A 27,654-nucleotide genomic window follows, 5' to 3' on the forward strand; every position below is an offset into this window, starting at 1 on the left:
ATGTGGGGCAAGTGGAGGCGGGAGGAGGGAAGAGGGCGAGAGAGAGAGGGAGGCTGGGCGGAAAGACTGCAGATAGCCGGACAGACAGAAGTTCGCCCAAAAGCCCTGTCATACGTGCTGCGGCGAGAGAGGAACTACTCCTCACACACACTAACTCATCCGCTCGCTCTCTCTTATTCAACCTTGATTGTAAAAGCCTGCCTTTTTAATTTCTCTACCGAATATATACATTTATATATTCGTGGATATTGTTCACCTTTTCTCTCTCCCACCTTTCTATCGAAAAATAATCGACTGAGGAGTTGTACAACAGTGGATTAGGGCAATTCTTGCTCACGAGAATAAGCGGAAATAAGGTTGCTCCAAGTTCAACAAGCGTCTAGGAATATTCACTTTGTAAGTTCATTTCATGCAGACATTTTTTTGAAGGAGTATTCTATCGACTGATGACGTTATTTAAATGTATCACAAAATTTGATTCGCTGAAAATAGGCGATTTAAGTCTGTACACGGCAGGTAGGAATTAAGCAGAAAGAAGTATCATGAGCATTTTATATCTAATTTGAAGCAAAACGAACCTTATCTTGAGAAGACGGAATAGCTCAAAGAGGCCTATTTAACGCCATTTAAACCAAACGAGAAGCACAAGGGATTGCGAAAAATATCAGATCTCCAAGTAAAGCGCAAAAAATAGCCGAACAATCACAATCCTTTGCCAGTGAGTGCTTTTTAAAAAACCCGGGTAAACTAGACAACCCAATGGGATATTGGCTTTGAAGGTCATTTAGGGCGATTAAGTGGAAAAACAAGTGTGCGGGCCATGTGGTTTATTTTATGTTATACTCTACCCAAATATTTTAACAAAGAAGGCTAAAGTATTTTTCGTAAAAAGTGTCTTGGCCTAATTGGTAGGAGATATTTGATTACACTTAATAAATCGGGATTGTGAAACCACAGCATTTTTAAAACAAATAGCCTTTTTAGGCGTTAAAAGTACTTTAAAACCTAATGTGCTTTCCTGATTTAGTTACACAATTTGGGCTTCGCGTTTTTTTGCATCTAAAAAGCACTGGTCAAATGAACATTTTTCTCAAAAGTCTCCAAGTGTCAGCAAATTCCATGGTTCATAAAACATGCCATTTTGTTTGGTATTCCGAACCCTGGAAAGGCACTATTGCCTATTTATCACCATTTAATGCAGATATTTTACTCTTCAAATTTGTCAAATATTCCTTTACTTGTTAAAAGCACCGCTTGGGAGGACTTCGTAAATTAATAAATGGGATTGTGTTTCGAAATGAAGCCCTTTTTATTAGTAAATTTTGCAAAAGTACAAAAATGGAGTTCTTGAATCAAAACCATTGTCTGTGCTTCCCATTTTTGACTTTTCCAAGTTTTGTGGAATTATTTTTACGGAATGAAAAGAGATTAGGAGAAGTGGGTAAATCCAGCAAAATGTGTCGAAAACAGAAACAATAATTTTTTTAAAGGTCTAGAATTGACGCTTGCTCAACAATCCAGCCGTAGCTATGGCAACGCTGGAACCGTTTTGTCCTCTTGACCAAAGTTACGCCACCTTGGCAGTACTGTTTGTTGTCAGGATGTCAAATATGAACCCCCTAGAATTCTTCCAGAAAATTGGGAGGAAAGATAGCGTACCTTTAAAAAAAACCTTAAAGAGTTATCCTAATCAGTTTCTTTGGCAAAAATTTCACCAAAATGTCAAATTGATGCCTACTGCTTCGGCAGATGGTCTGTCAGGCAAAATGAAGGGAGTCAACATCTCAGACAAATTGCCCTCTCTCCTCGGTGGACAAGAAATCTGTCTAGGTTAACCCTCAGGAAGCGGTTCAATCTTCTCCCTTCCTCTCCCTTTTTTTCTCAAAAAGAAGGATAAAAACAAGTTTATTGCCATTTCAAGACCTAAGTGGTAAAGGAGCCATTTTCAAATCCAAAATGGGGCCAACATAATTTTATTCTTGCCCAGGGGAGGTGTGAACAAGTAGAGGAGGAAGAAAGTGTATTCCAATCTTGCTTTACCCTCTTTTCCCTTTAAAGTAACTCAGGAGAGAGGCGAGAAGATGTACGCTGAAGCGAATCCGGCGGGTGCCTACTTTGAGGGTTACGACGATCCCGGGGACGGGTATGTGGATGAGGAGGAGGAGGGCGAGATCCCATTGGCTGAACGCGAGTTGGCTGAAGATGCCGAGTGGAAGTTGATTCAAAAGAACACCTTCACTAGATGGGCCAATGAACACTTGAAGAATAAAGGCGCCTCGGTAGACGACATTCAATATGATTTTGCCGACGGTTTAAGATTGATTGACCTGATTGAATCGCTGTCGGGTCAGAAGTTTCGTCATGTCAATCGAAAACCGGGTTTTCGTACCCAAAAGCTGGAGAATGTAACCATGGTGTTGAGATTTTTGGAGGAGCAGGAGGGCCTACGACTGGTTAATATAGGTGAGTCAGTCTCCTATCCCCTCACAGAGGTCACCTTCACCATCCAGATAGTACCGATATTGTCGACTGCCGATTGAAGCTCATCCTCGGGTTGGTTTGGACCCTCATTCTTCACTACTCCATCACGCTGCCATTGTGGGAGGGTGAGGATTACAATCAGGTAGGTCCTTACTGGGTAGAAACCAAAAAGACCGCTCTAAGATTATATTTATTCTTTTGTCCTTTCCCCTCCCCACCCCTTCGCCAATAGGGAAGTTCTGGACCCACTCCCAAACAGCGACTACTCGCATGGCTTAACTCCAAGCTGGTGGAGCGTCCGGTGAAGAACTTTACCACTGACTGGAACGACGGTACCGCGATCGGTGCACTGGTTGATGCCTGTGCTCCGGGTCTGTGTCCCGATTGGAGGGATTGGGAGCCAAAACAGAAGTTGCGCAACGCCACCGAGGCTATGAATGCTGCTGAACAGTGGTTGGATGTACCCCAACTTATCAGACCCGAGGAGATGATTAACCCCCGGGTGGATGAAAAAGCCATGATGACGTATTTGAGCCAATTTCCCAGCGCCAAGCTGAAGGACGGGGCTCCACTACGACCACGTGCCAATCCAGCCAATGTGAGAGCTTATGGACCAGGTAACTTCATCCAGAGGCATGACAACTTCTTTTTCATGTAAAATCAACCCCTATTTATTGAAAATGAAGGGAATTTCAAAATACTTTTAAATGCCACAAGATTGATGATAATCTAAGGGGTCGTTGCTGATTGGTCAGAATTTGGGCAAGTTTAACGGATGCCCTAAGCGATATTTTTCTGCTACAAATTTATCTCCCTTAACATAATTTTACCCAACAGCAATAAAATCACCTCCTTGGAGGTTTAAAGGTTAGCCATTAATACCGATCAGTACGCCTCAGTCCCAGTTTGACGTAAACAACCGTGACAACTGTCAGGGTAAAACCGCATGTTTCATTGACCCACTTCTCCTATTTTTCTGCCTCCCCATTCCCCTCCCTTCTCACATATCCCACCACACTTACGCAAGCAGCGCCATCTACCAATTGTTTGTTCCGCCTCACCACCGGAAGTGTGCGTGAGCTCCAAGTTTTGCCTGGGTTACACCCAACACCCTTGGGTCCAATCATAGCCGTCGGCAGCCAGTTGAGCATGAAAGCTCACATCTTGCCTCGGATTGGCACGAAGCAACACCAGTTACCGAGAGAGAGCGAGAGAGAGAAGGACGGAGTGGCATTGTGAAGTCCTCGTTGCCAGCCTGCATGGAAATAGGGTTTCAGTATCTCATCGAGGTCAGCGTCAATCACGCAGTCTTGGCTGAAACTGCACGCCAATTTTGTCATCAGCGGTGGCCTCGACGCAAGGAAGAGAGCAAACGTCACAACAGTGTGGAATTTCGTGGTCTAGCGGTGTGTGCCTGTTTCTCGCGGCAGCGTTTTGCTTGCCTCCTCTTCCTCCTTGGTCCTCGGTCACCGGCACCAAGGACGCAGTTTAAAGCGTTTGCGGATAAAGACGCTGACATTGATTGGCAGTTGCCTGAGAACCATCTTAGTGACAGTAAAGATATCCATTCACTCCACCAATAATCGCCTTCTTTTAGGCCTTGAACCTCGTGGAAACAAGGTGGGCATGCCGGCGCGATTTACTATTGACGCTTCCTCGGCTGGAAAGGGTTCTGTCGAGGTGATTGTTCTCAACCCAAAAGGTCAACGGGAACCGGTAAGCGAAAGAAAGAACCAGAAAATCTTTCCACTTCTTTCTTCATTTTTTCTTCCTTTTTATTACCTTCTTCAGTGCGATATCGTTCCGAATATGGACAGACCGAACACATACTCCTGCGCCTATGTTCCGACCCAGGCGGGGGAGTACAGGGTCATCATCAAATTCGCCACCAAGGAGATCATGAATTCACCCTTCAAGGTTATGGTTGAGGGTGCCGCGGATCCAAGTAAAGCCTCCGCTTCTGGACCTGGCATTGAACCACAGGGCAATCAAGTGGGACGTAGAACCTTCTTCAACATCTTTACCACCGGTGGGTTGAGAAGTTGCTTCGCCTTTATGAACTCCATCTCCGGTAACTATTAAAGTCGACCTGGCTCATTTTAGTTGAGGTAGAAAACGAGGGTAAGTTGACTGTTGTCAAGCTTCACCTATCAGCGTTGCACTTCTAGATATTCCAACACGAGTAAGAGGGCGGAAAATGTCTGACCCGTAGACCGCACTTCCCCAGCCCCCCTCATCGTTCAGCTGTAGTGTGAATGCTGCCAATTCTTCCCCTCCTAGGTGCCGGAGAAGGCATCGCCGATTGTGTTATTTTGGATCCGCAGGGACGACAAGATGTCATCAAGCCCAACATCACCCGTCAAAGTGAGGATAATTACCTAGTGGAGTATACACCCAAGATGGAAGGTCTACACTCGGTGAATGTCTTCTTCGCCGGTCAACAGATTCCCAACTCACCTTTCGGTGTGATGGTCGGACCCCGTGAGTGATTTATGCCAGAGAAGAAAATTGGCCAGTGTTCACCTCAATCTGGTACTTATCACCCCCCGCACCCCCTTCCCCCCGACTGCTCATTTGTCTTATCAGGTATTCAAGGTAAGCCGGTAGACCGCACCTCCCGCGTGTTCCCTTTACAGCAAGCATGTGATTAGTTGAAGCGGAATTCAGTAGTATATCGGTTTTTTTGCAGAGGCAGTAGCTTCACAAAGGAAGCCTTCTTTACCGCATCATGCAACTATGCAAGGTTGGTTGGGACAGCGTTTTTCCCGCTCCGAGCTTGCGTTACGCCTTTTTTCGTGCTTCTTCCAACTTTTCTTTCATATGTCCGTCTGTCTATCATTGGGGAAATTTCGTCTTCTCTTGACATTTTTTCGAAAACTATAGTAATCAGTAGCAGTAAAAACTCAACTGACATTTGACAGTGGGTGTCAGCTGGTCCCCAGTCCATGTAAACCTCCCACTCCTCGGTTGTGCCCAGCACAGGCCTTCACTCCTCCTTGACACCCGTCTCCAACATCTAGAAGACGGACTCAGGTTCTATGCCACTACTGTGATAGACAACTACTTTTCGACGAGTTCAGGCGATACTACTGTATTCAGTGTTCAGTAGATGCACGTTTTTTTGGTGAAACAGTGATCTCATCTTGCCTTCATTTTTTTGGGGCAGAAGCAAGCCGGCCTCAACAACCACAGGCAAAAGAGGTGGTAAAGGGTTCGTTCACTGCTTCCGCTTTAGTTCCCCCCACCTTCTCTCCACTCTGAAGGGTGGAGAGGAGGTGACTAAGCACTCAATAAGCCGCCTAACATTTGCCTTATTCCGCTAGACCTTAAGAGCCTCTTTGGTTGTAAGCATCCCCAGGAGAGGAGTGTCGAATATCCACAAGGTTTGTGTCAAAAAACAAAATGAGTAAAAACGAGTAACACATTTATCATTTCTTTATTTTATTTCTGGCATGCATCCCTTCATGGTGAAATGCTAAAAGAACTTGTGGAAAGCCTTTGAGTTAATTGTCTCCTATCTCGTATTTATATCGTTGCCTCTGGGTATCGACGTGGATCCGCTTACAGACGTGCTGCTTTGATGACTGTCTGGCGCATGATCGGTTGGGTTTGTTTGGTTAATTCGTGAAATCCTCTAGAGTAGCCAATCGGGCTCTCGATTCCAAGGTCAAGTGGAACCGTTCTAGCACCCCCATATCAGCCTTACTTACCCACAAAGTAAAAAAAAGTTATATTTAACCAAGATAAGTCGATGTGTTTAAAGTACATCCAATAGCCAATCAGAATAATCGTTTCAAGGTCACGCGAAGCTGTTCCTTGGGATTCCCGTTATCACCGCAAATCGACCCAAAACCACGGGTTGTGCTATTCTCTCCCCTTCATAATGAGTCATTTCCCCTAATTGTTCATTTTCCTCTTCTCTTGTTTATTCGAGGCGCGTTTTATTCCTCAGTGATTTCCCGTATAATTTATTGAGTAAAACAGTCCAGGGTCCTCCAGGGTAAGTTTACGGACAAATATACGGATAAATTTTTTCTTGACAAAAAAAGAGGAAATACAATGAGTAGCGTCTTTTTGACGGATATCACTGATGTTACTTGCATGTTGGCGGTCTTCAGAAAGTCAATCAAAACAGCAAGAAAAAGAAATAATTGCTCGACTAAACTACTTACAGGCAATTTTTTATCGAAGGTCCAGTTGATGTTGCTGGCGCAAAGCCACTGAACGCTACACAGACGCCAATTTTGGCATCAGGTTTGTTTTTTTTTTTACTCCGCATCTTCATTTCCACCCTTTCTTTTGCTCTCTGCTGGCTTACCATCTGGTCTTTTTCACAAGCCAAAGTGCAGAGAGTCATTTCATTTTGCTTTGCTCGGTCTTGAGTAAATTCATTGAGGATTGGACTCATGCGCGCGTATTTTTTGCTGGATGGTAATTTATTTTATTCTCGTTGTGGAAAAAACATAAGTAAAATGCAAACAAAATTTGATATCACTTCTTGCTTAATTTGGCTGCTTCGCTGGCTCTGCACTCTCCTGCTGCCTATGTGTCGAGAATGTGAGGTTGTTATCGCCCTGAGAATTTCACTTTCAGAGCCACCAATTAGTTCAGTCAAGCGTCCGGACAATCAAATAGCGCCACCATGGCAGCCAGGTTCGTTCATCGCTCTGTCCGCAGCCTTCATTGTTGAGCATGGATACAACAAGAAATCTGTTCTTTTCCTTTTTGTTATAAGTTTGCACTTTTCTGTGCTGGATGCATGATCTCCCTCTCCTCTTCTGTGGCCAATCAAGTGGTGTCCTTGGTAGATGACCAATGCTGTTCAGCCATCATGAGAAATGATTTTTCTCTGTTTATCTGCTGGCTATTTACGAAATGTCGAATAAATATCTTACTTTTTGTCAATTTTTAAAGCCAACTTTGGTTTTTATTTTTAGCCTGTGACGCAAAACAAGCCTATGCTACAGGTCGTGGCATCCAACCACATGGAGTTAGGGTGCGTGATCTCGCTGATTTCAAGGTCCACACCGAAGATGCTGGTGAAGGAGTTGTTGAAGCTACGGTTGTTGGGCCTAGTAAGTTGTGAGGTCCCTGAAAGGCTCCAGTTACCGTAAATTCTTGTCTTTGCACTACCCGATTTTTGCCTTTCTTTGTCTCTGAAGAGTCAAATCATTTTTAAAAACTGTTAGGTGAGTGACATTGACACAAAAGGCGTGCATAGCAGCAATGCTCGGTAGAATTGAGTTACTTTCGCTGCTTCTTTGTTCAACAATAGACGGTCGTGAGGAGAAGTGCCAACAGCGAAAGATCGGACCGTACACCTACGAATGCGTCTACACCCCACAACAGGCTGGGCCTCACACTGTCAATGTTCGCTACGGAGGTGATCACATCATGCTGAGTCCCTTCAAGGTCAGCTCACAACGTTAACTCTTCTGCTGCATCCTGATTGGTTCCTTGCCAAACATAATCTTTCTTTTGATTGGTAAATATCTCCTGCTCTGATTGGGTCATTATTTCTATTTGCTGACAAAGGAGCCGTATTTGATACTTTCTTTTGTCCAATTTTTCTTATTTAGCCCTTCTTTTTTAGCATATTTACTCAGATTAAATTTACAAACCAGTGTGATAAAAGTGAATTTTCCCTTTTCTAATTTATCCACAAGGCAATAATGCATTTTCCTTTTCTCCCAATTTCAGGTGGATGTCGGACCCTACAAGGAGACCCGAATTCGTGCCTTTGGTCCTGGTCTTGTCAGTGGTATTGTAAACAAGCCGGCTGTCTTTGTGGTCGAGACCAATGGGGAGACGGGCGCTTTGGGTGAGTTCCTTTCCCTAGTAATGACACCTGACAGCGCCACTGACTGTACTACTCAATTCGTCTCTTTGCCTACACAGGTTTCTCAATTGAGGGCCCAAGTGAGGCTCGAATCGACTGCGCGGACAATGGAGATGGCTCTGCAACGGTGGTCTACTGGCCGACCGTACCGGGTGAATATGCCGTCCATATTCTCTGCAACGATGAGAACATTCCCAAATCGCCGTACATGGTGCCGATTTCAGCCGACACTGGGAAATGCGATCCAAATGCTGTAAGTTGTGGCTCCACTCGTGTTGCATACAGCGACGTGGCTTTAGGAATGAGCCCTCCCGGAAACCGCCACCAGACGAGAGATAGAAGAGCACCCCGTAGGTTTGACCGAATTTCTGAATATCGGGTACCCTGTAAGACGGGCTGTATTGTCATTTATTGAAGGGAACCCCGGCCTTGCCTTCCCCAAAGTGAGCTGGGTTTCGTTGATATTTGACTTCTCGCCTTCAACATTTGTTTAATGAAGGTGGAAACCCTGGGATTTGATGACAAGAACACCGTTTTGTAGACCTAATAATTCATATTTGAAGAATGGAAGCTGGACTCCTCTGTCAGTCTATCTCTGTCGAAGTAGCGCTTCCAAAACACTTCTGAATCAAGTAGAGGTCGTACTAATGTTAGAAAAATGTCCCCTCGGCTTTTGGCTACGGAAGGGCCTTCCTTCGTCAGAATTTACACCATTTAGAGGTAGGCAAATATTTATGGCCATGTAAGTAAGGTGGAAGGGTTTGCCCTCTCTCAGAGATTCAGCGACAGATGGAGGTCAATAGACCCTCGGAGAACTAGGGCGCCTAGCCATGAATCACCTCTCAGCCGGTTGCTAAGGCTTGTGGGTCACATGCCTTAAATTTGACCCTTTCCGATGCACCTGTGTTCAATTTTTGAGACAATTTTGGTCTCCTTTCAAAAAATGTCATACTTGTCGAGATAAACTGGTGAACAGGGAATTTTAGGGAAGGTAACCGGAGGGGATGATTCCCAAAAGTCCCAGCTTGAACTGAACACATCAGGTTTAGCAAAGTGAGAATATTTTCTCTGTTCAGATTTTTTTTGAGTAACTTATCTCGCATTTTATAGGACCCGGGACATTTATAGTGGGAGGAAATGGTGCTTCCTCCTTACCAGATAGGACTGTTATCTGTAGTTCTTTTTGCTATGTCATTATTAGCCAATCAGAGGCGAGTGCGGTTGCGTATGCAAGTAGAAATGTACGGAAAAAATTAGCTTTTTTCAGATGACTAATCAGCGCTTTTCCGGTACACTACCGTCGTGATTTCTGGACTAGCCTGAAAAAGTACCAGATGGGGATAAAGTAGCGGGGAAATTTCCTCTCTCTAGCTCTCTCCACGAGTGTGTGCGCGCAATTAGCTTCTAAATTAATCGCAATAATTCATGTAAACAATTGAAGCAAAACTTTCGGCTCAAAACAGGATGTTTTTATGCTGGCAGGGGCGTAAACTGGCACGTTAAATAAACCATCATTTAGCCAAAGGAATTCAAAATGCGCCCTGCTTTAATTGACGGAGGGAAATCCATTTTGGCTTATTAAATCCCATAATTTTTTTCCAAACTTACTTTTATTTGCGGACTTTCTAAAAGAAATTTAAAATGCTATTTTGAGCTAGAAATATTGGCGTTTACACGGCAAATTGATAGGTCTCGATCCCGAAAGCTGATTGGCTTTCAGCACGTCTAACCAATCAGCTTCCCTCCTGCTGTTTTATTGCTTTTTATGGTAAATATTTATTGAATGCATTCGTGCTGATGGCAAAACCTGCTTCATCACGGTGATTGTCAATTACTATGTAGCTAGCGATCTGACTTGTTATCGTTTCTCCATCACTTGTCGTCCCCAGCCGGAATGTGTTTCCTAACAACTTGATTGGTGTCATAGTTCCTATCTCTTTTTCATCAATTTAAGCAAATTTTCTTACTTATATCTTCAAGGTGAAATGCTACGGTCCTGGTCTCTCACCCGGAGTCGTAGCCGGCATCCCCACAGAGTTCACCATTGATGCGCGTGATGCGGGTGGACCGGCACCATTTGGTTGTGAGTTGCGGGACGAGACTGGTGAACCAGTCCCGATTCGAGTGCGTGACAATGGCGACCTTACCGCCACCTGCACTTACACCGCTAAGCGACCCAAGAAACACACCGTCATACCGACCTACAACGGTGTTGCTGTACCACGTGCGCCTTTCAGGGTAATGTACCACTTATATCACCAAATAGTAGACAGCAATACTTGGAGGTGAATTGAAGTGGTGTACAGTAATACTTAATTGAACAGTCAGTAGACTGGGGGCATCTACTACTTCTAACTCACAATATGAATGTGTACATACACCAGTGGGCCAATACTACTGAGATGTTTTGGTAGTACAGTCCACGGTTCATTGAAATTCAGGTGGACGTTGCAGAGCCCTGTAACCCTGGAAATGTTCGTGTCTACGGCCCCGGGGTGGAGTCCATCACACGCAACGAGCCGACCCACTTTACCGTGGACTGCAGACAAGCCGGACCTGGCAACGTCGGTATTAGCGTGCGAGACGAGGCCGGACGCGATGTCCCCATGGACACAAAGGACATGCGGGATGGCACCTTCAAGGTGTCCTATACACCTACTACCGCGGGACCGACCTACACTGTGCAAGTCTTTTTTGAGAACACCGAAGTTCCACGGAGTCCATTCAAAGTGCCTGTCAAACCGAATGTGGATATGAGCCGAGTACGGGTTGATGGACTGCCCTCAAGTAAGTCCATTGAATGCTTCAACCTCGCCATGAGGTCAAAATCCGATCGGGGAAAACTAGGGGACTGATGTAATGTGGAAAGCCCTCCAGTGATGGTGTGAGACGTCCAGATAGGAGTTCCGTACGATCTAGGACCTGAAGATGGTTCTGAAGGCATCGTGAAGAGGTGAACACCTCGACCAATGACAGATAGAAGTTGGTACTTTTGTCTCCCGTCCTTTATTCCGAGCAAAGTGTCATTGTGTTCACCCCTTGACAATCATGTCCCCTTCGGCGTTGCTGACACGCTAGCCTAAATAATTAATACTGGGTTAATTAAGCCTTGAGGAGTTATAAGACTGCAATGACATCATATCCTTACAGCGATTCCTGTCGGTAAACCGACAACATTCGACGTTGTGACGGCGGGCGCCGGTCCACCTAGTGCTCCAAAACCTCGACCTAATGTGATTGTCAAGGCGCCCAATGGAATGCGAGTGCCGAGTCAGATGGTTGAATCACCTGATGGCTATGAGGCGACCTTTACTGCCACGCAAGCTGGTCCACATCAAGTAGCTGTCGATGTGGCTGGAGCTCCGGTTAGAGGTTCGCCCTTCCCTTGCAGTGCAGTGCCCATTCAAGAAGCTCCCATTGCTACTGCTAAGCAGCCTGCAGCTTTCGCAGCTCAACAAGATCCCTCCGGTCTTGTTCGTGCCTATGGCGATGGTCTGCGTCGGGCCACTGCTAATACACCAGCCCTATTCACCATTGATAGTCGTGAGGCCCCTCCTGCGCCACTTTCGGTGACTATTGAGGGTCCAGCAGAAGCACAGATCAACTACACCGATAACATGGATGGCACCTGTGGTGTGGACTACCTGCCCGTGGAACCGGGTCCTTACACCGTGAATGTTCTGTACAAGGATAAACATATTCCTGGAAGTCCCTTCCCCGTTCAAGTTACTCCCTCAGGAAGGGATTTGGTGGATGTGTCAAGAGTTCGAGCCTATGGTCCTGGACTTCAACCCACGGGTACAGTCGCGCATGAGGGCATCTGTCAGCAGCTTGCGGCCATAAAACGCATGAAACGCATGCCACTCGATGTGTCGTGAAGATCCTGACGCCTTTTACCGTCTCTACGTTGTAGGTGTGTTCAAGGAGTCCTTTGCCAAATTCACGGTGGACGCCAAACCCATCGATCCTGTTGGTCGCGGTGTCGTGAAAGCCATTGTTGTCGATCCTATGAAACAGAGAACAGCTTGCATCGTCCAAAATCAAGGGGATGGAACCTACAAATGCAGCTACTCGCCACTTCTTGATGGTATGGTTTTCGACAGATAAAGCCCTTGAATTGATCTTCCAGATGGAAGGGCAGCTCAGGTGATTTATCTTTCCAGGTTTGCATCAAGTGGAAGTATTCTACGATGGAATGCAGGTCCCAGGAAGTCCCTTCAAAGTTCATGTCACACCGGGATGTGACCCGTCTAGAGTGCGAGCCTTTGGACCAGGTTTGGAAGGTGGCTATACCCACGAACCGCAACACTTCACCATCGATCTAGACGGTGCTGGTCAAGGTGGTCTTGGATTAGCTTTAGAGGGTCCCGCCGATGCTCAAATAAACTGTGTGGACAACAAAGACGGTACGTGCTCTGTGGAATATCTTCCAACCAAAGCTGGCAACTACGATATGTTCATCAAACTCAACGACATGGACATTCCTGGTGAGTTCAGTAGAAAGGTTTGGTAAACTCGGCTCTAATCGACGATGTGCCTTTGTAGGAAGTCCATTCAACATCCCCATTCGTGATAGAATCGATCCAAACAAGGTTCGATGCTATGGTCCAGGCTTGGAACCCAATGGTGCTAGAGCTGGAGTTCCAGCTACATTCACCGTGGACGCTAGTCAAGCTGGTGAAGCACCGATTGCGGTAAGTTGGACATCTGGAGTCCTTCCAGTGGCAGAGTTGAGAGAGTTCACTCATCGTCTTTGCTCTTCTGCATCAAGGTGACTCACACCAATCGAAACGGACGCAAGATTCCCGCCAACATTGTTCCACGTCAAGGTCAACCCGGTGTCTACGATGTAACCTACATGCCAGAAGATGAAGGACCGTGTCAGATTGAGGTCAAATTAAATAACTGCCAGGTTCCACGTTCACCATTCATGCAGAATGTCCTACCAGCCTGCGAGCCGCATAAAGTCCGTGTCACCGGAGAAGGTGTACATCCCAGCCGTCCCGAGGGCCTTCCAGCCGGTCAACCAACCACCTTCCAAGTGGACACTCGGGAAGCCGGGTCCGGTGACTTAGAGCTCACTGTCACTGTAAGATGAAGTGATTTAAAAACTCCATGATTTTTCATTTTTACCATTGTATGGTAGAGGAGGAATAAGGGATTGCGAATTTTGAATCTCCTGTCTTTAGTCACCACTGACGCCTCCTGAAGTGACATCCAGATCCAGACCTTCAACGAGTAAATCGAGGAAACGAAGTATTCAACCACAGCAACAGCAACAGGAGAAGACTTAGCTTTGCCTGGATTTAACGGACCTATCACCTATCCATACACTCACACGCATTCCATATGCACACAACACCTCCGTGCGATGACGGGTTCCCCACACTTTTAGACCTGTGAAGAGACTTCTTTGTTTACGGCTGTTCGACTTGATTAAAGCTGCCTTTCTCCAAGGTACTTCCCTCGTGAATACCTTAACGGTGAAGGGATGGCGGGAAGGGAGGAAGACGCGGCGATTTATTGCATTCGCTGCAGCTAAAAGGCACCTCCACACTTGCACTTCCATTACACGTTGTTTTGTCCGGTCCGGCGTTTCAAGCACTAAACTCGGTGCTTTGACGTCCACCGCACTTAAAACTTTCACTTGACGTTGTTCTGCACAGTGTTGTATCACTGAGTTCCGTACATTTTACGACAGAAGGGAAGCCCAGTCTTTTCTTTTATTCTCTCGATCTTTATAGGACTCTGAACAACGCCCATTACAACTAGAGGTTGCCGATCACGGAGACGGTGTCTACACCTGTCAATACCAACCGGAAGAAGCCTGTCCCCACTACGTGGATGTCAAATTTGGCGGTCGTGAGATTCCCGAGAGCCCCTACTGCGTTAAGGTTCATCCCGTTGGACGTCCAGATTTGTGTCGAATTGAAGGTAAGTCTGGTTATTCCTGGCAGTCCAATAGTTACAAAAAAGTTTTTTTTTGGTTTATAAATATCTTTATGGATAATAGAAACTTACCTACTTATATCCTATAGAGCAGCATTAATTTTCAGTTTATAAAATACCATCTACTTATTAGCAAATCAGTAACAGCAGCTTACGAGGACCTTATACTGCTGAACTGGTCGGTATCACGAAGAGTCACACGTTCTCCGAAATCACCACATTTTTGCTAGTTCTACTATTGAGCTCTCTCATTAGGTGGCAACGATCCGCGAATCCCCATCTTCCAGCCCTGCGCAATCACCGTCAACCCTCTGGATGCGGGTATGGGTAAGGTGATGGGACGAGTGGTCGCTCCCACTGGCCAGCCAGCTGAAGTTCATACAGTGGCGCTACCGAATGGCAAAGTTAACGTCTGCTACACACCGCAAATGCTCGGCGATCACATGGTTGAGATCTTTTGCGGTGGCCAAATTGTATCCGGCGGACGATTCAACCAAAAGGTTAGTCTGCTAAATGGGCTAAGTGAAGTGAAACCTTTTTTGAAAAGACGAATGCAAAATTTTAAAAGTATTTACAAGGTGACTTTTTCGCTATCATATTTCAACTTTTTTGGCAATAATTCCACACACTTTTTATTTATAGGCTGTGAATCTTGACGAGCTGATTCAACCTGTACCGGTAAGCTACCGACTTTACTAGAGGCCCTCCTCATTTCTACTCCATTTGATTACTCAGCACAAAACCGATGGTGAAAATTGGCCTACTTTTGAAAAAAAAGCATTTTTTACATTTCCTTATGACAATTTCTCGCAGAATGAGCCTTATTAATTTGTAGGAAGAACGCGTGGAACGCGTTCCCCTCCAGACGATGCATTCAACAACACTGACTCAGTACCATGAGTCGACAAAGACCACCGGCTACTACCCCATTGACTTCAAACTGCCCGTTGGATCCAAGTTTGGTAGTCTGGAAGGTGCTGCCTACTCATTACTTGTCAGTAGTTCTACACACGTTGGTGACTAATATTCCATCTTCGTAGGCATTGTCCGCACACCAGGCGGTAGATCAATTCGTCCCACCTTGATAGACAACGGAGATGGCACTGTGACAGCCCAATTCCAGCCAACAGAAGATGGCCTTCATGAACTTGAGATCACTTTCAATGGCGTACCAATAGAAGGCAGTCCTTTCCGATTCTACGTGGAACCGGTTGGTTCAGGTCGTGTGACCGCCTACGGACCGGGACTCAGTCATGGACGTGTCGGTGAACCCGCGGAATTCACTCTTATCACAAGAGAAGCTGGAGCAGGTAAATTCTGCCGCTTTGATTGACCTTGGCAGTGGAGCCTTGTACTAGTGAGAGACTCTGCGTTATAGGTGGCTTGTCAATCGCTGTTGAGGGGCCCTCTAAGGCAGAAATTGTCTGTCATGACAATAAGAATGGAACATGCTCGGCCAGCTATCTACCTCTAGCACCGGGAGAGTACACCATCTCCATTAAATTCATGGATCAGCATATTCAGGGCTCTCCGTTCATCGCCAACATCATGGGTACGTAGGCCAAGTTATTTATCATCTTTTAATAGGTTTTTCTTGCTTTTCTCTCCGTTTCTTTTTGCCAGAAAGTGTAAATTTTATGGTTAACCATGCGTTAAGAAGGTCCAAATAGGGAGGGGGAAATGTCGCTACAGTGGAATCGGCAGGATTAAACGCGTCAGTTTTCAAGGGAGAACTTTTTTCTTAAAAGTGGTCAACGACTTCTAGAGAGGTGTATCCTATCAAGTGATAAAAAAGATCCACATGCTTAAAATATACTGCCTTTTTTTCCTGTTTTTTCCGAAAATTTTCCTTCTTAAACGCCTACACTTCTAATTCTTTCCGTGTTGCAAAAAAGAGGATCCAATGCGAATGACCCAGGTGATGGTGGGGACAACCAGTGAAGTACCTCTACGCATCTCCGAGACAGACATCTACAATCTCACCGCCACGGTCACCAATCCCTCGGGCATTGAGCAGCCCTCCATGGTGAAACGTCTGCTAAATGGGCATTTGGGTAGGTTTTTTGACAAAAAAGATGACAAATCTTTTTGTGTACTTTTTAACTTTGTTAAAATAATTTGTTTTAGGTTGCAATAGTAGCTTTCTTATTCAAATTTTATTATTTTTAGTGAGATACGTTGCAACTACTTACAGTCCCATAAGTAGCATATGACACCATATTAGGTTAAAATGAGCAATGAATATCTGGTGGGCTTTTACAGTCAAATCAGAAATCAATATATCATTTTAGGATTTTTAGTGCGAAAATCCATTAAGAAGGTGGTCAAATCAATCAACGGAAGAGAGCCCTCAAAAGTTGGTTTAAATTGACATTGGTTTGGGTCAAGTCATACCAAAATGTGCCCCTATAATCCCGCTAGGTTTTTCAATCACTCATTTCAGTGATCTATGGAATTTTGTCTTAGAGATTCCCCTGACAGGTCGGTAGAAGCAACTACGCTTTATTAGGCAGCCTTCTGGAGATCTACCTCCTCCATTCCCTTCCACCCTACAAATTCTCGAGTCCACATAGGGCGCAAAGAGTTAACCTTTTGATGTCCCCTTTGTTTTTTTTCGGCCTTTTCTCTGACATGGCAATAGGAAGCGCTATTAATGAGGTCCAGGTTGCCCATCATCTGAGTCCTTGCAGACTCAACATCCGCCAAATTAGAGGAAGGTAAACACTACAGATAGGAAAATCCTGTCCAGCCTTAATTCCCTGCCAAAGCTCCTGCCATTTAGGCAAAGCCTTGATTTGTGAAGCTTCTGGGTACCTAGCTAATAGTCTACGGAAGGACTGGACGGCTCTCCGTCTAGAGAGGTAGCCTTGACACACCAAAGTGGTTGGGAGACCCCTTACCTTACATGGTCTCACTATTCGCTGTTATTGTAGTCTTCAACACCTTCTCTCGCGTCCACCGTCACGGCCCACGAATCATGTTTCATTCTAAAGGGATAAATTACGAGCGTCACAGATATGTGACGTTGGATCCAGTAGACAAAAAACAAAGCAGATGCGTCAAACTATTCAACGAATTCAATAAACTGATTTAATTCAAATTCACAAAATTGGATTTTTTTCCAACTCTAGGCATTTCATTCACTCCACGTGAAATCGGTGACCATTTAGTGAATGTTTTCCGCAACGGTCGTCCAATTCCCAACAGTCCCTTTAAGATATATGTGGGTGAATCGGAGCTCGGCAACGCTTCGCGTGTTCGTGTGTATGGTCGCGGCCTCCGTGAGGGTCTGGCCAATCAGAATTGCCAATTCACTGTCGATACGCGTGATGCAGGTGAGCTCAAATCTCATTGGTTGACGCATTTCCAGTGCGAATTCTGTTTGGTCGGTAATCTGTAAATAAGAAATATTTAATTTCCTCCCCGAAAAAGGCTTTTAAAGTGTATTTCTCGGCGACAAAGCCAAAAGCATTTTAAATTTCAATTATCTGAACTATTTACCTTTTAATTTTATCATTTGTAAACAACCTAAATTACGTTTAATAATTTTCCTCCATAAAGCTTCTTTTGTTCTTCCAATTATTTCTGTTAAGTATATTAAATTCAACGATTTATTGCCAAATTAGATCGCGTTTAGTTTTGTGGAGAACGAGTGGAGGGAGAAGTAGGGTGATATAATAAAACAGGTGCCTATCTGGCAAAAAAACTGGGTCCGAAATAAATTCGACCCACTTTTAGATCATATTTTGGTACTACCTTTCTCTCTCTCTTTCTTTTGGTACATTATTCGAAAAGTGAGTCAAAAGATGCTGCTCTCATACTGGGTCACGTTGATATGATAGCTGTTAGTTTTTAGGGCTTTTTTCTTCTTATGCTCCTGAGCGCCACTTTCCGGTGATGACTTGCCCATGTAGGAGACTAGTTTGGTCCACAAGGCGAAAAAGAAGGGGGGAAGGCATCCCCATACTAAACGAAATGGCTCCGAAAATAGAGAGGGGACAGAAGCAATAGAATTATGTTTAACACACGAGGCTAGCTTCCTGTCGCTAGCATGAAAAGACACTAGATGATTTAAAAAGGGAAAATTTTCTCTCTCCCCATTGGAAATAGGTTTTGGAGGTCTAAACCTCTCAGTGGAGGGTCCAAGCAAAGCTGATATTGAGTGTCATGACAACCAGGATGGCACCTGCTTGGTTACCTATCGACCCACTGAACCTGGTACCTACATCATCAATATCAAGTACGCCGATGAACCTGTCCCTGGAAGTCCCTTCGCCGTGAACATCGGTGGTCATCCATCTCCCCGTATCATGGAGCGAATTACAAGGCAACGAGAAGTCGCTGAAACAACACATGTTGGCAGTCAATGCGAGATGAACCTCAAGATTCCAGGTTTGTACTTGAAAAGTTAATTGGAGGCATAGGGTGGTCCCAGTCTTACTAGATTACGGCATTTGGTTGGCCTTGACCTTTATAGGGGTTAAGAGCGCACATAACGTCTACCTGAACATGGTATTGGCCAATCAGGCGGGACTGAACAAGGACATGACTCGATCCTAAAGGCCTATACCTAACCTGTCCAACTGTTATATTGCAGGTGTAAACGTCCTCGAGATGACAGCCATAGTGACAAGTCCTTCGGGTCGAACTGAGCGGTGCGTAATCACCGAACTTGATCCATCCAACTACTGCATTCGTTTTGTACCCCAAGAAATGGGTGTTCACACTGTGTCTGTCCGTCATCGGAATGTTCACATACCTGGTAGGTGGTTAATTTAATTTTTATTCTACTTAAATCGGATTTAAGTAGACTTCATGTCCGGACTTCCTTCGAAGATGTCATAGGCTCTGCTGCACTAAAACTAGACATATTTTACGAACGCAGAGGCAATGAGAGACTAGTGGGATAAGTGGTATGCACAGATGCCAATTCCATCGTCGTGGAGGTTAAATCCGAGGCGATAGAATTGTCAACTGAGCCACAAGTCTGGCCTCCTTATTAACCAATGAATTGTAGAGGCTATTGGTTAAATCAAATTTTGTGAACCAATAGGAAGCCCCTTCCAATTCACCGTTGGGCCAATCACTGATGGGGGCGCGAACAAAGTGCGGGTCCTTGGACAGGGTATCCAACGCGGCTACATTAACCGCAACAACGAATTTAACATCTACACTCGCGAAGCCGGTGCTGGCAATCTCTCCATTGCTATCGAGGGACCGAGCAAGGCGGAAATCGATTTTGAGGTGAGCAAGCTTTACGGGGCTAACTACTTACTCCCATTTCAGTAGTAAGAAGGTAGCCCGAAAATGCAATTAATCAAAATTTATAAACCCTACACTAAATTTTGTGGATTGCATATCGTGCTTTTTTTCGAAAACTATTTCTATTTATGACAGCAAAGACCTTCCATGTCCAAGACACGCTTATTAAAATGTAAAATTTGTCATACCCTAGAGGCTCGCGTGACAACTTCCGTCTGGAAATTGACAGTTCTTACAATCTGGCTTATGAGCTGCCTATCTGACCTAAAGATAATTACAAAAGGCATAAACAAGGTTGCCTCGGATAGATTGAAACTCAGCAGTCAGTGCTAAAGGCGGGATTTGAGGCCAAAATAATCCCTTTCGGGTAAATTAAAGCACTCAAAAAGGCGATCTGTTTGTCCAGTTGGTTGGGAGTAGCCTTAGAAACATGCTAAAACAACCTCTACTCTAGCGTTTAAATGTATCGAGTGAAAATATACAGCCGAGATGTTCTGCTCTCAACGCCACTAACCTGGACGTTAAATTATTAGAGCTGTTCCCCTTTTCCTCGACTTTTGGGTGGTATCGGATGGTACATTTCACCACTTAAAAACAAAAAGAATCTGCCTAATTTATATATTTGCGTAAGAAATCCTTCAAAGATGCTTTTTCAAGTATTACAAAATATGTTTCCTCAAGGTCACCGAAGGTAGCTTCAGTGAATCAAAGGGGATGCGTCTTCCACTGTTTTACAAAGCCCTTGCATGCACGTTTGTAAATCCACGAATTCGACTTTTTGCGGCACACTTTCCTCCTTTTTTCAGCACACAGAAGCAGGTGGTTTTTGGGGTGAAAAACGTGTCAGAAAAATCGGAACATTTCCCCTTCCCACATATTCTAGGCGTCATAACATTTTCGCCTCACAAGAAATGAAAAGCGGTGGTAAAGAAAGTTTTTCTCTCTGTGACTATACCGTGCCGATTTTCCGCCTCAATCAAATAGCTTTTCAAGGGAGAATCTAAGAAATGTCAATTTATTTGGCAGATGTCAATGAGAAGGCACTGCATGGTCATTTTGACTGAGCGATTTGAGACAAACAATTGGCTGAAAATGACTGTTTTTTTATCAAGCCGTCTGGAGGGATAGCAACATGTCTTCTTTGTCAGGTCAAGGTTTAGGAATACCTGCTGGAAAGTGTGCATTCATAGTACCTTCTCCATATTCTATTCTCCATTGCGTAAATCTCTCCTTCTTAGCCATTCCACAAAAATTTCTCATTTGTCGGTAAAAAATCAGCATAGAATATTTTTTCGATTCGTAGTTTTCTGGTCCGATGTTTAAATTCATTAATAGAATTAACTGCAAGTCAAGCCTTCACTTCAATACGCAAGTGGAATAAAACTGAATTTTTGATTGTTTCTCAGTATATTTTTGCTGCTTCTTAATCCGAAACAAAGGATAAGCAACTTTTGAGGACTCGAAAATTAGGAAAGATGGTTAGATTCTTAGGTATGTGATGCTGACATTTTTATTGGTCTTTTGTGTCCTTGTTAAATTTTGATTGGCCCATTGTAAACCAATTCGATTTGTAGGTCTGCATTACCAAAATCCATTTAAATTGGCTTCTACAATGATAAATGTGAAAATATTCAAATTTAAGTATTTGCTAATGCCATTTTTTGTCAGGATCGAAAGGATGGTTCCTGTTGTGTTTCTTTCCGTGTCTCTGAGCCGGGTGAATACCTCTGCTCCGTCCGATTCAACGATGAACACGTACCGGGCTCGCCGTTCCGATTGGAGATTGAAGACCCCAGCGGATACTACAGCACGGAGAATCGTCAACTTAGTGTTGCTGCAGTGCAGGATCGAGGACTACAGGTAAGATGAATGAGGGAGTGAGGGGCAATGATTTGTTATTGCACCATCCTCTTTCACTTTGTCCCCAGGGTCACAGAGAGCTTCGTTTGCCAGTTAAACTTTCATTTGTTTAACATCTAGGGTGAGCGGAAGTAAAAAATTAACTCTAGTGGTCATATTTGCCTATTTTTTTCCCTTTGTGATGGCAGTTGGCCTTTGATTAAATGGCGTACTATGCCAAGAACAGACGTTACATCTTAGCCTCAAGAAAAAAGGCGTGAAAATTGCTCAGAGAAGTGACACAAAAAAGGAAGGGGGAAAGGAAAAGGAAAAGCAGGAATTTTTGGCATTTTACTCCGCACTGTGCCCAAAACCCCCTAATTTCTCATTACCTCAAGTCATAAAATCGGAGAAATATTAGTATTTTTTAGCACTAAGAAGACAGAGGCACGATGGAGGAGAAAGAGGTGCGTAATTACAGGGTAGGAGGGCAATTTTTATCCTCTGCGTCTGGTAATAGCACTGGAGGATGTACAAGCCTGCCGACGCAAGAAACGACAATGTTTACCTCTAAAATGTTTTAACCATTATTTCCATTAATTAATTGGGTGAATTATTGTGTAAAATGCAAAAATTTTCGATTTTGGCTACCTAGGTTTTAATTGGTCGAAGAGGGAGAAGCAATTGATTCCTATGCTGTAGCACTGCAATCCTATTGGCCACATTTGATGTAGCTTTGACCAATTGAAATGATGACCACTGAATTGATTCTTTCCTCGTATTGGTCAATTTCTCCGATAAAATGAACAAACCCTTGTACGATCGAAGAAGGCGTAACATGGGCTGTGTGAGCAGAAACTGGTCTCACTTACAGGTGGAACTAAGAATAACTGCAAGTCTGCAAGTCACAGACTCTTTGTCACGTCCGGAAAGCCACTCTTGGCTACCCCTTAAGCGAAATGAACTGTCGTGTTCTTCCATCACACTAAGTGACTAATTCCGGTTCTTCTTGAAGAGGTTCCCATTGCGCGCCTTCAGGTTGTCTGGCAATGTATAGAGGCGACCTCCTATTGGTTGTCACCAAGTTTGCTCCCCATCTTCTCTTCTTTCCAGATTGGTGTACCAATGGCCTTCACAGTGAACTATACGGGTGCAAGAGGTCGCCTTCGTGCCTACGTGGTGACTCCTTCGGGTCGAGAAGACCCCGCTGTTGTTCATCCCATCGATGTGGATCAACACGCAGTCCGATTTACTCCACAAGAAAATGGTCCACATCTAGTCCATGTCCTGCTGGATGAAAGACCCATTCCTGGAAGTCCCTTCCGTGTTCTTGTGGGTCAAGATGATTTCAGTGATCCTGGTCTTGTGACTGCATCGGGTGACGGCCTGGTTCGAGGAGTTGTTGGTAAGCAGTGCCAGTCTTTTCAACTGCTAGAAATGTGAGTGATTTGCGGTGATCGATGGGCCGTTAGGGTCAAACCGGGACAATTGATTGGATCCGATCTTCAAAACATGGTATTTTCTCAACCTTTTCCACACTCTGCATCTTCCACTCACTACCACCATTGTCCTCCATTGTAATATGTCATAGTTATTACTTTCTACAGCCTGTAGTATCATCAATATGTTGAGGGTTCTTGAAAGCCTCGTCTTCTACCAAGAAATTATTTTACGATTCCTACTTTTTGGTGGAATTTAGGCGAAAGAAGTCGCTTCTTTGTGAACACAGCCAATGCGGGTAGTGGAGCACTCTCTGTGACAGTGGATGGACCCAGTAAGGTGCAGTTGAATTGCGCCGAAAGCATGAACGGCTACGAATTCAGCTATACGCCCTATGCACCTGGCACCTATAACATCACCATCACTTACGATGGACAACCCATTGTGCATTCACCTTTCAGGGTGAGTTGGCATCTCATTTCTCAGTTCCCCCTTTCTGTCCTCCTCTTTGGCAACCACAAAGTAGACAGTGAGTCGGAGAGAAGGCAGCGAGTTGCAATGTCAGTGGGGCAGGTCAAAGTTCAGTGCCATTGACACCCCTGTACTCAGCTCCTTTTACTTTGGAGCTTCATCAGGCGCTCCTTATTAACCTCCACCAAAGATATTTTCATAATGTGGGATCAGTAATGTTGGGACGATTCCCTTCTTTCCCCTCTTCCTTGAAGGCCTACGTCACGGGAGATGCAGTCTACGGGTACAGTGAAGACACCGCGCAGTTGATAGTGAATACCAACGGTCGTTTGGTCACCGGACCTCAACGCTCCATGAGCTATTCACGAGCTGACGCTGTCACCTGTTCTGGTACAGGTCTAGCCAATGCCTACATTGGATCGACCAACACGTTCACCGTCAATGCTCAAAACGCTGGTATGTGTCGGAGACACTTCCACAGAGTATATAAGCAGCTGATTTAAACCTAGAGCGTAGATCGTGGAAGGCGAAGTCCTTTTCCTTATGCTTTTAATGATCTCTTGTTTGGAGTGTCGTCCAGGCGATAAAATGATCTTCAAGTCGTACAATAACGGAGCGTTTTTCGAGGAGCTCCTTCACCACAGAGGTCTTTTAGAAAATAAGCGGATAAGATTCACAAAGCGTTTTAATATGTTGGTAATCTTTGAACTCTTGAGGGTAGCTTACTCGACCTTTTCAGGTGATTTAGGTGTTAGGAGGGTTAGTTCCTCCTCTCACCGTGTTCGCCACGGCTGAAAGTTAATGGCACCTCATAACCCTCCATTTGGAGGCATGGAATAGCCTTGAATTTGTTTCACAACCAATAGCCTGTCAAGATTTTTCACCAGTGACCCAGCTTTCAGATTCCTCTACCCTAAATCGACACAAACTAAGTCCATGCTTACCCTGTTGGAACTACCTCATGCCACCGTCTCGATGAAGTCGGTTAAAGGTGGGACAGTCTAGGGGAAACTTACTGCCGAGCAGAGTTTTGTGCTACCGGGAGACAAAGGCCGCCTTTTGAATAGGTAGAGCTCCCGAATTAGAAAACTAGACAAGCAAATGAAATAGCTAGAGTTTTACCCTTGCCTTCTTTCCTTTCCTTTCCGCCCTTCCTTCCCGCCTTCTAGGTTCATACCTTGGTAAACCAAAAGCTCAACACACAAACACACACAAGCATCCCTATTTGTTTATCGTTAATCCTGAAAAGCGACATCATTGTCATTTGTTGGCCTCTGCAAGTGTCATTCACATCGCTGTCAGTAACAGTCTTGTACGACAACCGATGGTTGCTAACAGTCACAGAGGCAGCACGGTTGATTAATCTCCTTCCACAATGAGGGCTGTTGATGTTGACCGCCATGATTTTCTCGCTCTCTTTTCCTCTCCTTTCCCCTTCCACCTCTCTTGTAGAGAAAAGCATGCTGAAAAAGGGCGAGAGAGGAGGAGGAAGGGAGTGGCAGAGGGGGAGAGAGGTGACTGTGGAGATCAGCATGCTGTGTTGACTCTGACCGCGTAATCACAGTTGTGCCGCCACTTTTTGATCAAGGGCAGGTAGATCCATTAAAACCAAATTAAGACGGTAAAACGGCCGTAAGATGTGGTTAATTTAAACAAAAATTCGGTCACCGCTTAAAGAAACAACTTTTTTGAATGAAGTTGAGATTGCCGAAACCGAAGGGCAAATTTTTAGTAACGGCTGGAAAAATATCAAATTTCTTGACTTAATTTAATGCTGAAAGTTAAATAAGAATTTGTTTTTATTAGGTGAGACGCCGATAGGCGCATATTTTCAATTTGGAGTGTAGCTAGTAAACAAATTTGCCATTTGACGGACCAATTGACTACATTTTTGTCCACTTTGTTGGGGCAAATTTTGTGAAAAATCCCACCTGGAGCCCCTATAGACCTAAAACTAGGCGGCCAGAAGGCAACACCGAATGACCTTTGACATCAAAGAATCTTGAAGGCATATTCAGGTGGATTTGACGGCTTGTCAGCTCTGTCAAGCCATGTTACCTCTCTAGTAGTTCATCATGCGAAATGCTCTCAAAGAGTCTGCCCCCCCCCCCCCACCCATCCCATCCTCCTCGCCTCAATCGGCCTCGTTAAATCCCTATTCGTTATTCGCACGTACTGAATTGCTCATCACATTAGCCTGTACTAATACTTCTTGAATGACCCGAGTGACCTTTGACCTCGGATTGCTTTTTCACACTGTTTTAGGCAATGATGTTCTCTATGTCGGTGTGTCTGGACCAATTGTGCCCTGCGAGGAGGTGAATATAAAGCACCTCGGAGACAATCTCTTCAGCGTGCAGTACTCCGTCCGAGATCGTGGACGGCACTACATAATGGTGAAGTGGGGTGAAACCCACATCCCCGGCAGTCCTTTCATCGTGGATGTGAAGTAATTGGAGGGGACCAATCACTGGATGCCACCTCTCCTCAGATTATCAAACTTCTCGCCTTATTCTCTCCTCCCTTTGTTTCTTCGTGTGGATCTTCGCGGATCTCTTCAACTACTTGGCTTTTTGAGACCACTGAAATATGCATGTGCTTTAAAAGTAACTTACTCGTACCCGCCTTCCCCTCCCCCACCCCAAAAAAGGCGGGGCCGGAGGGTAGGGGTGGGTCTGGGGGGAATGCGACCTCACCCAATCACAGTTGTGCCTTGCATCTCTAATCGAAAGCCCCTCTTTGTGCGCTAACACAGACACCAAGTCCTCCCATTTCTTCCTCCACCCTTTCTCCCTCCCCCTCCGCCCTATTATCCTTGTCTCTCTCCGCTCGCAAGCAATTTTTTGGTTCTCTTTTTGTTGTCTTTTTACCTCCTCCTCTACTTTTTTTTGGTCTAGCCGTAATTTTGAAGTTGCTACGAAATTAATTTACACACACCAAGCGGGTAGTTATTGCTGCCCAAATAATGGGGTTGAATACCTCTTCTGAGGTGGTAAAAGGTGGCTGATGCTATCGAGGGTATCAGGGAGGGGCAAAAGTCCGATCAGGGCAGTGTTGCGTGATGACCTCTGATTATATGACCGATTAGATCGTTTATTATTTTTGGTTCTGGGAGGGCGGAGGAGCCATTGCGAATCATTTGTCTGGCTTATTAGGCTACACGGATTAGGGGAAGACATTTAGATATTTAATAGGGAAAAAAAACTAGTAGACCAGTTGATTCTTCAGTCAGATTGTCCCTCGACCCCTCGAAGGGACACTAAATAGGATAAGTAAATCATAGAGAGGATTTTTAAAAGGTAAATGGAGATCCACTGCTTCATGAAAAAGGCACTGACTAATTAGGTGGAGCCTCTCTCTGGCTCCACCCCCCCGATAAACTGACCTACTGAGCTTAATGTGAGCAAAAGGTTGCATTGAAGTTCGGATGGTTTTCATCATTCATCAAGGGACTCCCAAATGAGTACATCGTTAATCGCCCGACTTCCAGTTTGAACTTCCCTCCCGTCGAGTGTGGGCGAGATGAAAGTTTTGTCACTCCCATTCCGCCATCCCCCTCCTCCGAGCCAGGATTTATCAATTGTTAGACAAGTATGTGCAATTGCTTGGCATGTTGGGAAGTCACCACGATGTCCAGCCTGAGTGACGTGAAAGACTTGGCTTTCTGGTAGAAGGAAACTTACCCAGAGTCTTAACAACTTCTTCAGGACAAAATAGATGGATTCTCTTCTTACTTTTTTGTCTAAAAATGTGTACATTATAATATTTTGAAGTTTTCCGCCTTCTCTTTTGCTTCCCTTCCAGATAGACTGCTGAGTCGCCGTGGTCTACCCTTTCAGCAAAAGCCAGTACGGCTGTTTATGCTGGCCTGTAGTCTAGTGGTAGAACTGGCGCTCCACCGGTGGACCTTGTTACGATTTGGGGGCGAAAAGCGCTACTTTCTGTATCATCACTTCCGACTTTTTTAAGTAAACGAATTAAGCAAAAAAATAAATTTCCTGATATTCTAAAATCTCATATATAGCCACATCTTCTTCCTTGAATGCCTCGACAACAAATATCGCCCCACCAGGGTTAATGACATGGTTCGAGGTGAAGGTGGCGACAATGAGAGGACAAGTTTGAGGCAGGCTTGACTTCACCGCTCCTTAATCAAGTCATTCTGACTAATATTGAAGGTTTTTTAGAAATTTTTGGGACATTTTGACATAAATGTGCCTTTTCTTGCCACAAAGCACTCATCAACAGAGGTGACACGTTGTGTCAAGTGAGCAGCAATTGACCTCAATTGTAAACCGAGGCCATTTGCCAAAAAAAAAAATTAAATACATTTTACTCTCAAAATTTGTGTTTTATCAATAATCCTTTATTGA

At 44.7% G+C, this 27,654-nt stretch overlaps 1 protein-coding gene across 1 annotated transcript; it reads left to right on the forward strand. All coding sequences in view use genetic code 11, as the record gives it.

The window, feature by feature from the left end:
- On the forward strand, window positions 1–27,417 carry EGR_04458 (Filamin-A; the record flags this gene model as incomplete). Its single annotated transcript, XM_024493707.1, has 38 exons — window positions 1–304; window positions 347–396; window positions 2,067–2,463; window positions 2,511–2,623; window positions 2,714–3,098; window positions 4,079–4,197; window positions 4,273–4,510; window positions 4,762–4,962; window positions 5,805–5,864; window positions 7,075–7,134; window positions 7,419–7,556; window positions 7,757–7,893; window positions 8,182–8,302; window positions 8,380–8,573; window positions 10,301–10,558; window positions 10,762–11,107; window positions 11,471–12,118; window positions 12,234–12,407; window positions 12,484–12,807; window positions 12,866–13,014; window positions 13,092–13,409; window positions 14,065–14,254; window positions 14,525–14,769; window positions 14,912–14,947; window positions 15,105–15,243; window positions 15,310–15,579; window positions 15,648–15,821; window positions 16,165–16,323; window positions 17,401–17,604; window positions 18,380–18,661; window positions 18,867–19,031; window positions 19,323–19,513; window positions 21,200–21,391; window positions 22,484–22,775; window positions 23,070–23,272; window positions 23,536–23,737; window positions 25,547–25,730; window positions 27,306–27,417. 38 exons carry the CDS (start codon window positions 1–3, stop codon window positions 27,415–27,417), a joined length of 7,974 nt encoding a protein of 2,657 aa, XP_024351821.1.
- Window positions 27,418–27,654: the final 237 nt, after the last annotated feature.

The sequence above is a fragment of the Echinococcus granulosus genome, assembly GCF_000524195.1.
Source record: "Echinococcus granulosus chromosome Unknown EG_S00028, whole genome shotgun sequence".
Classification (NCBI taxonomy): domain Eukaryota; kingdom Metazoa; phylum Platyhelminthes; class Cestoda; order Cyclophyllidea; family Taeniidae; genus Echinococcus; species Echinococcus granulosus.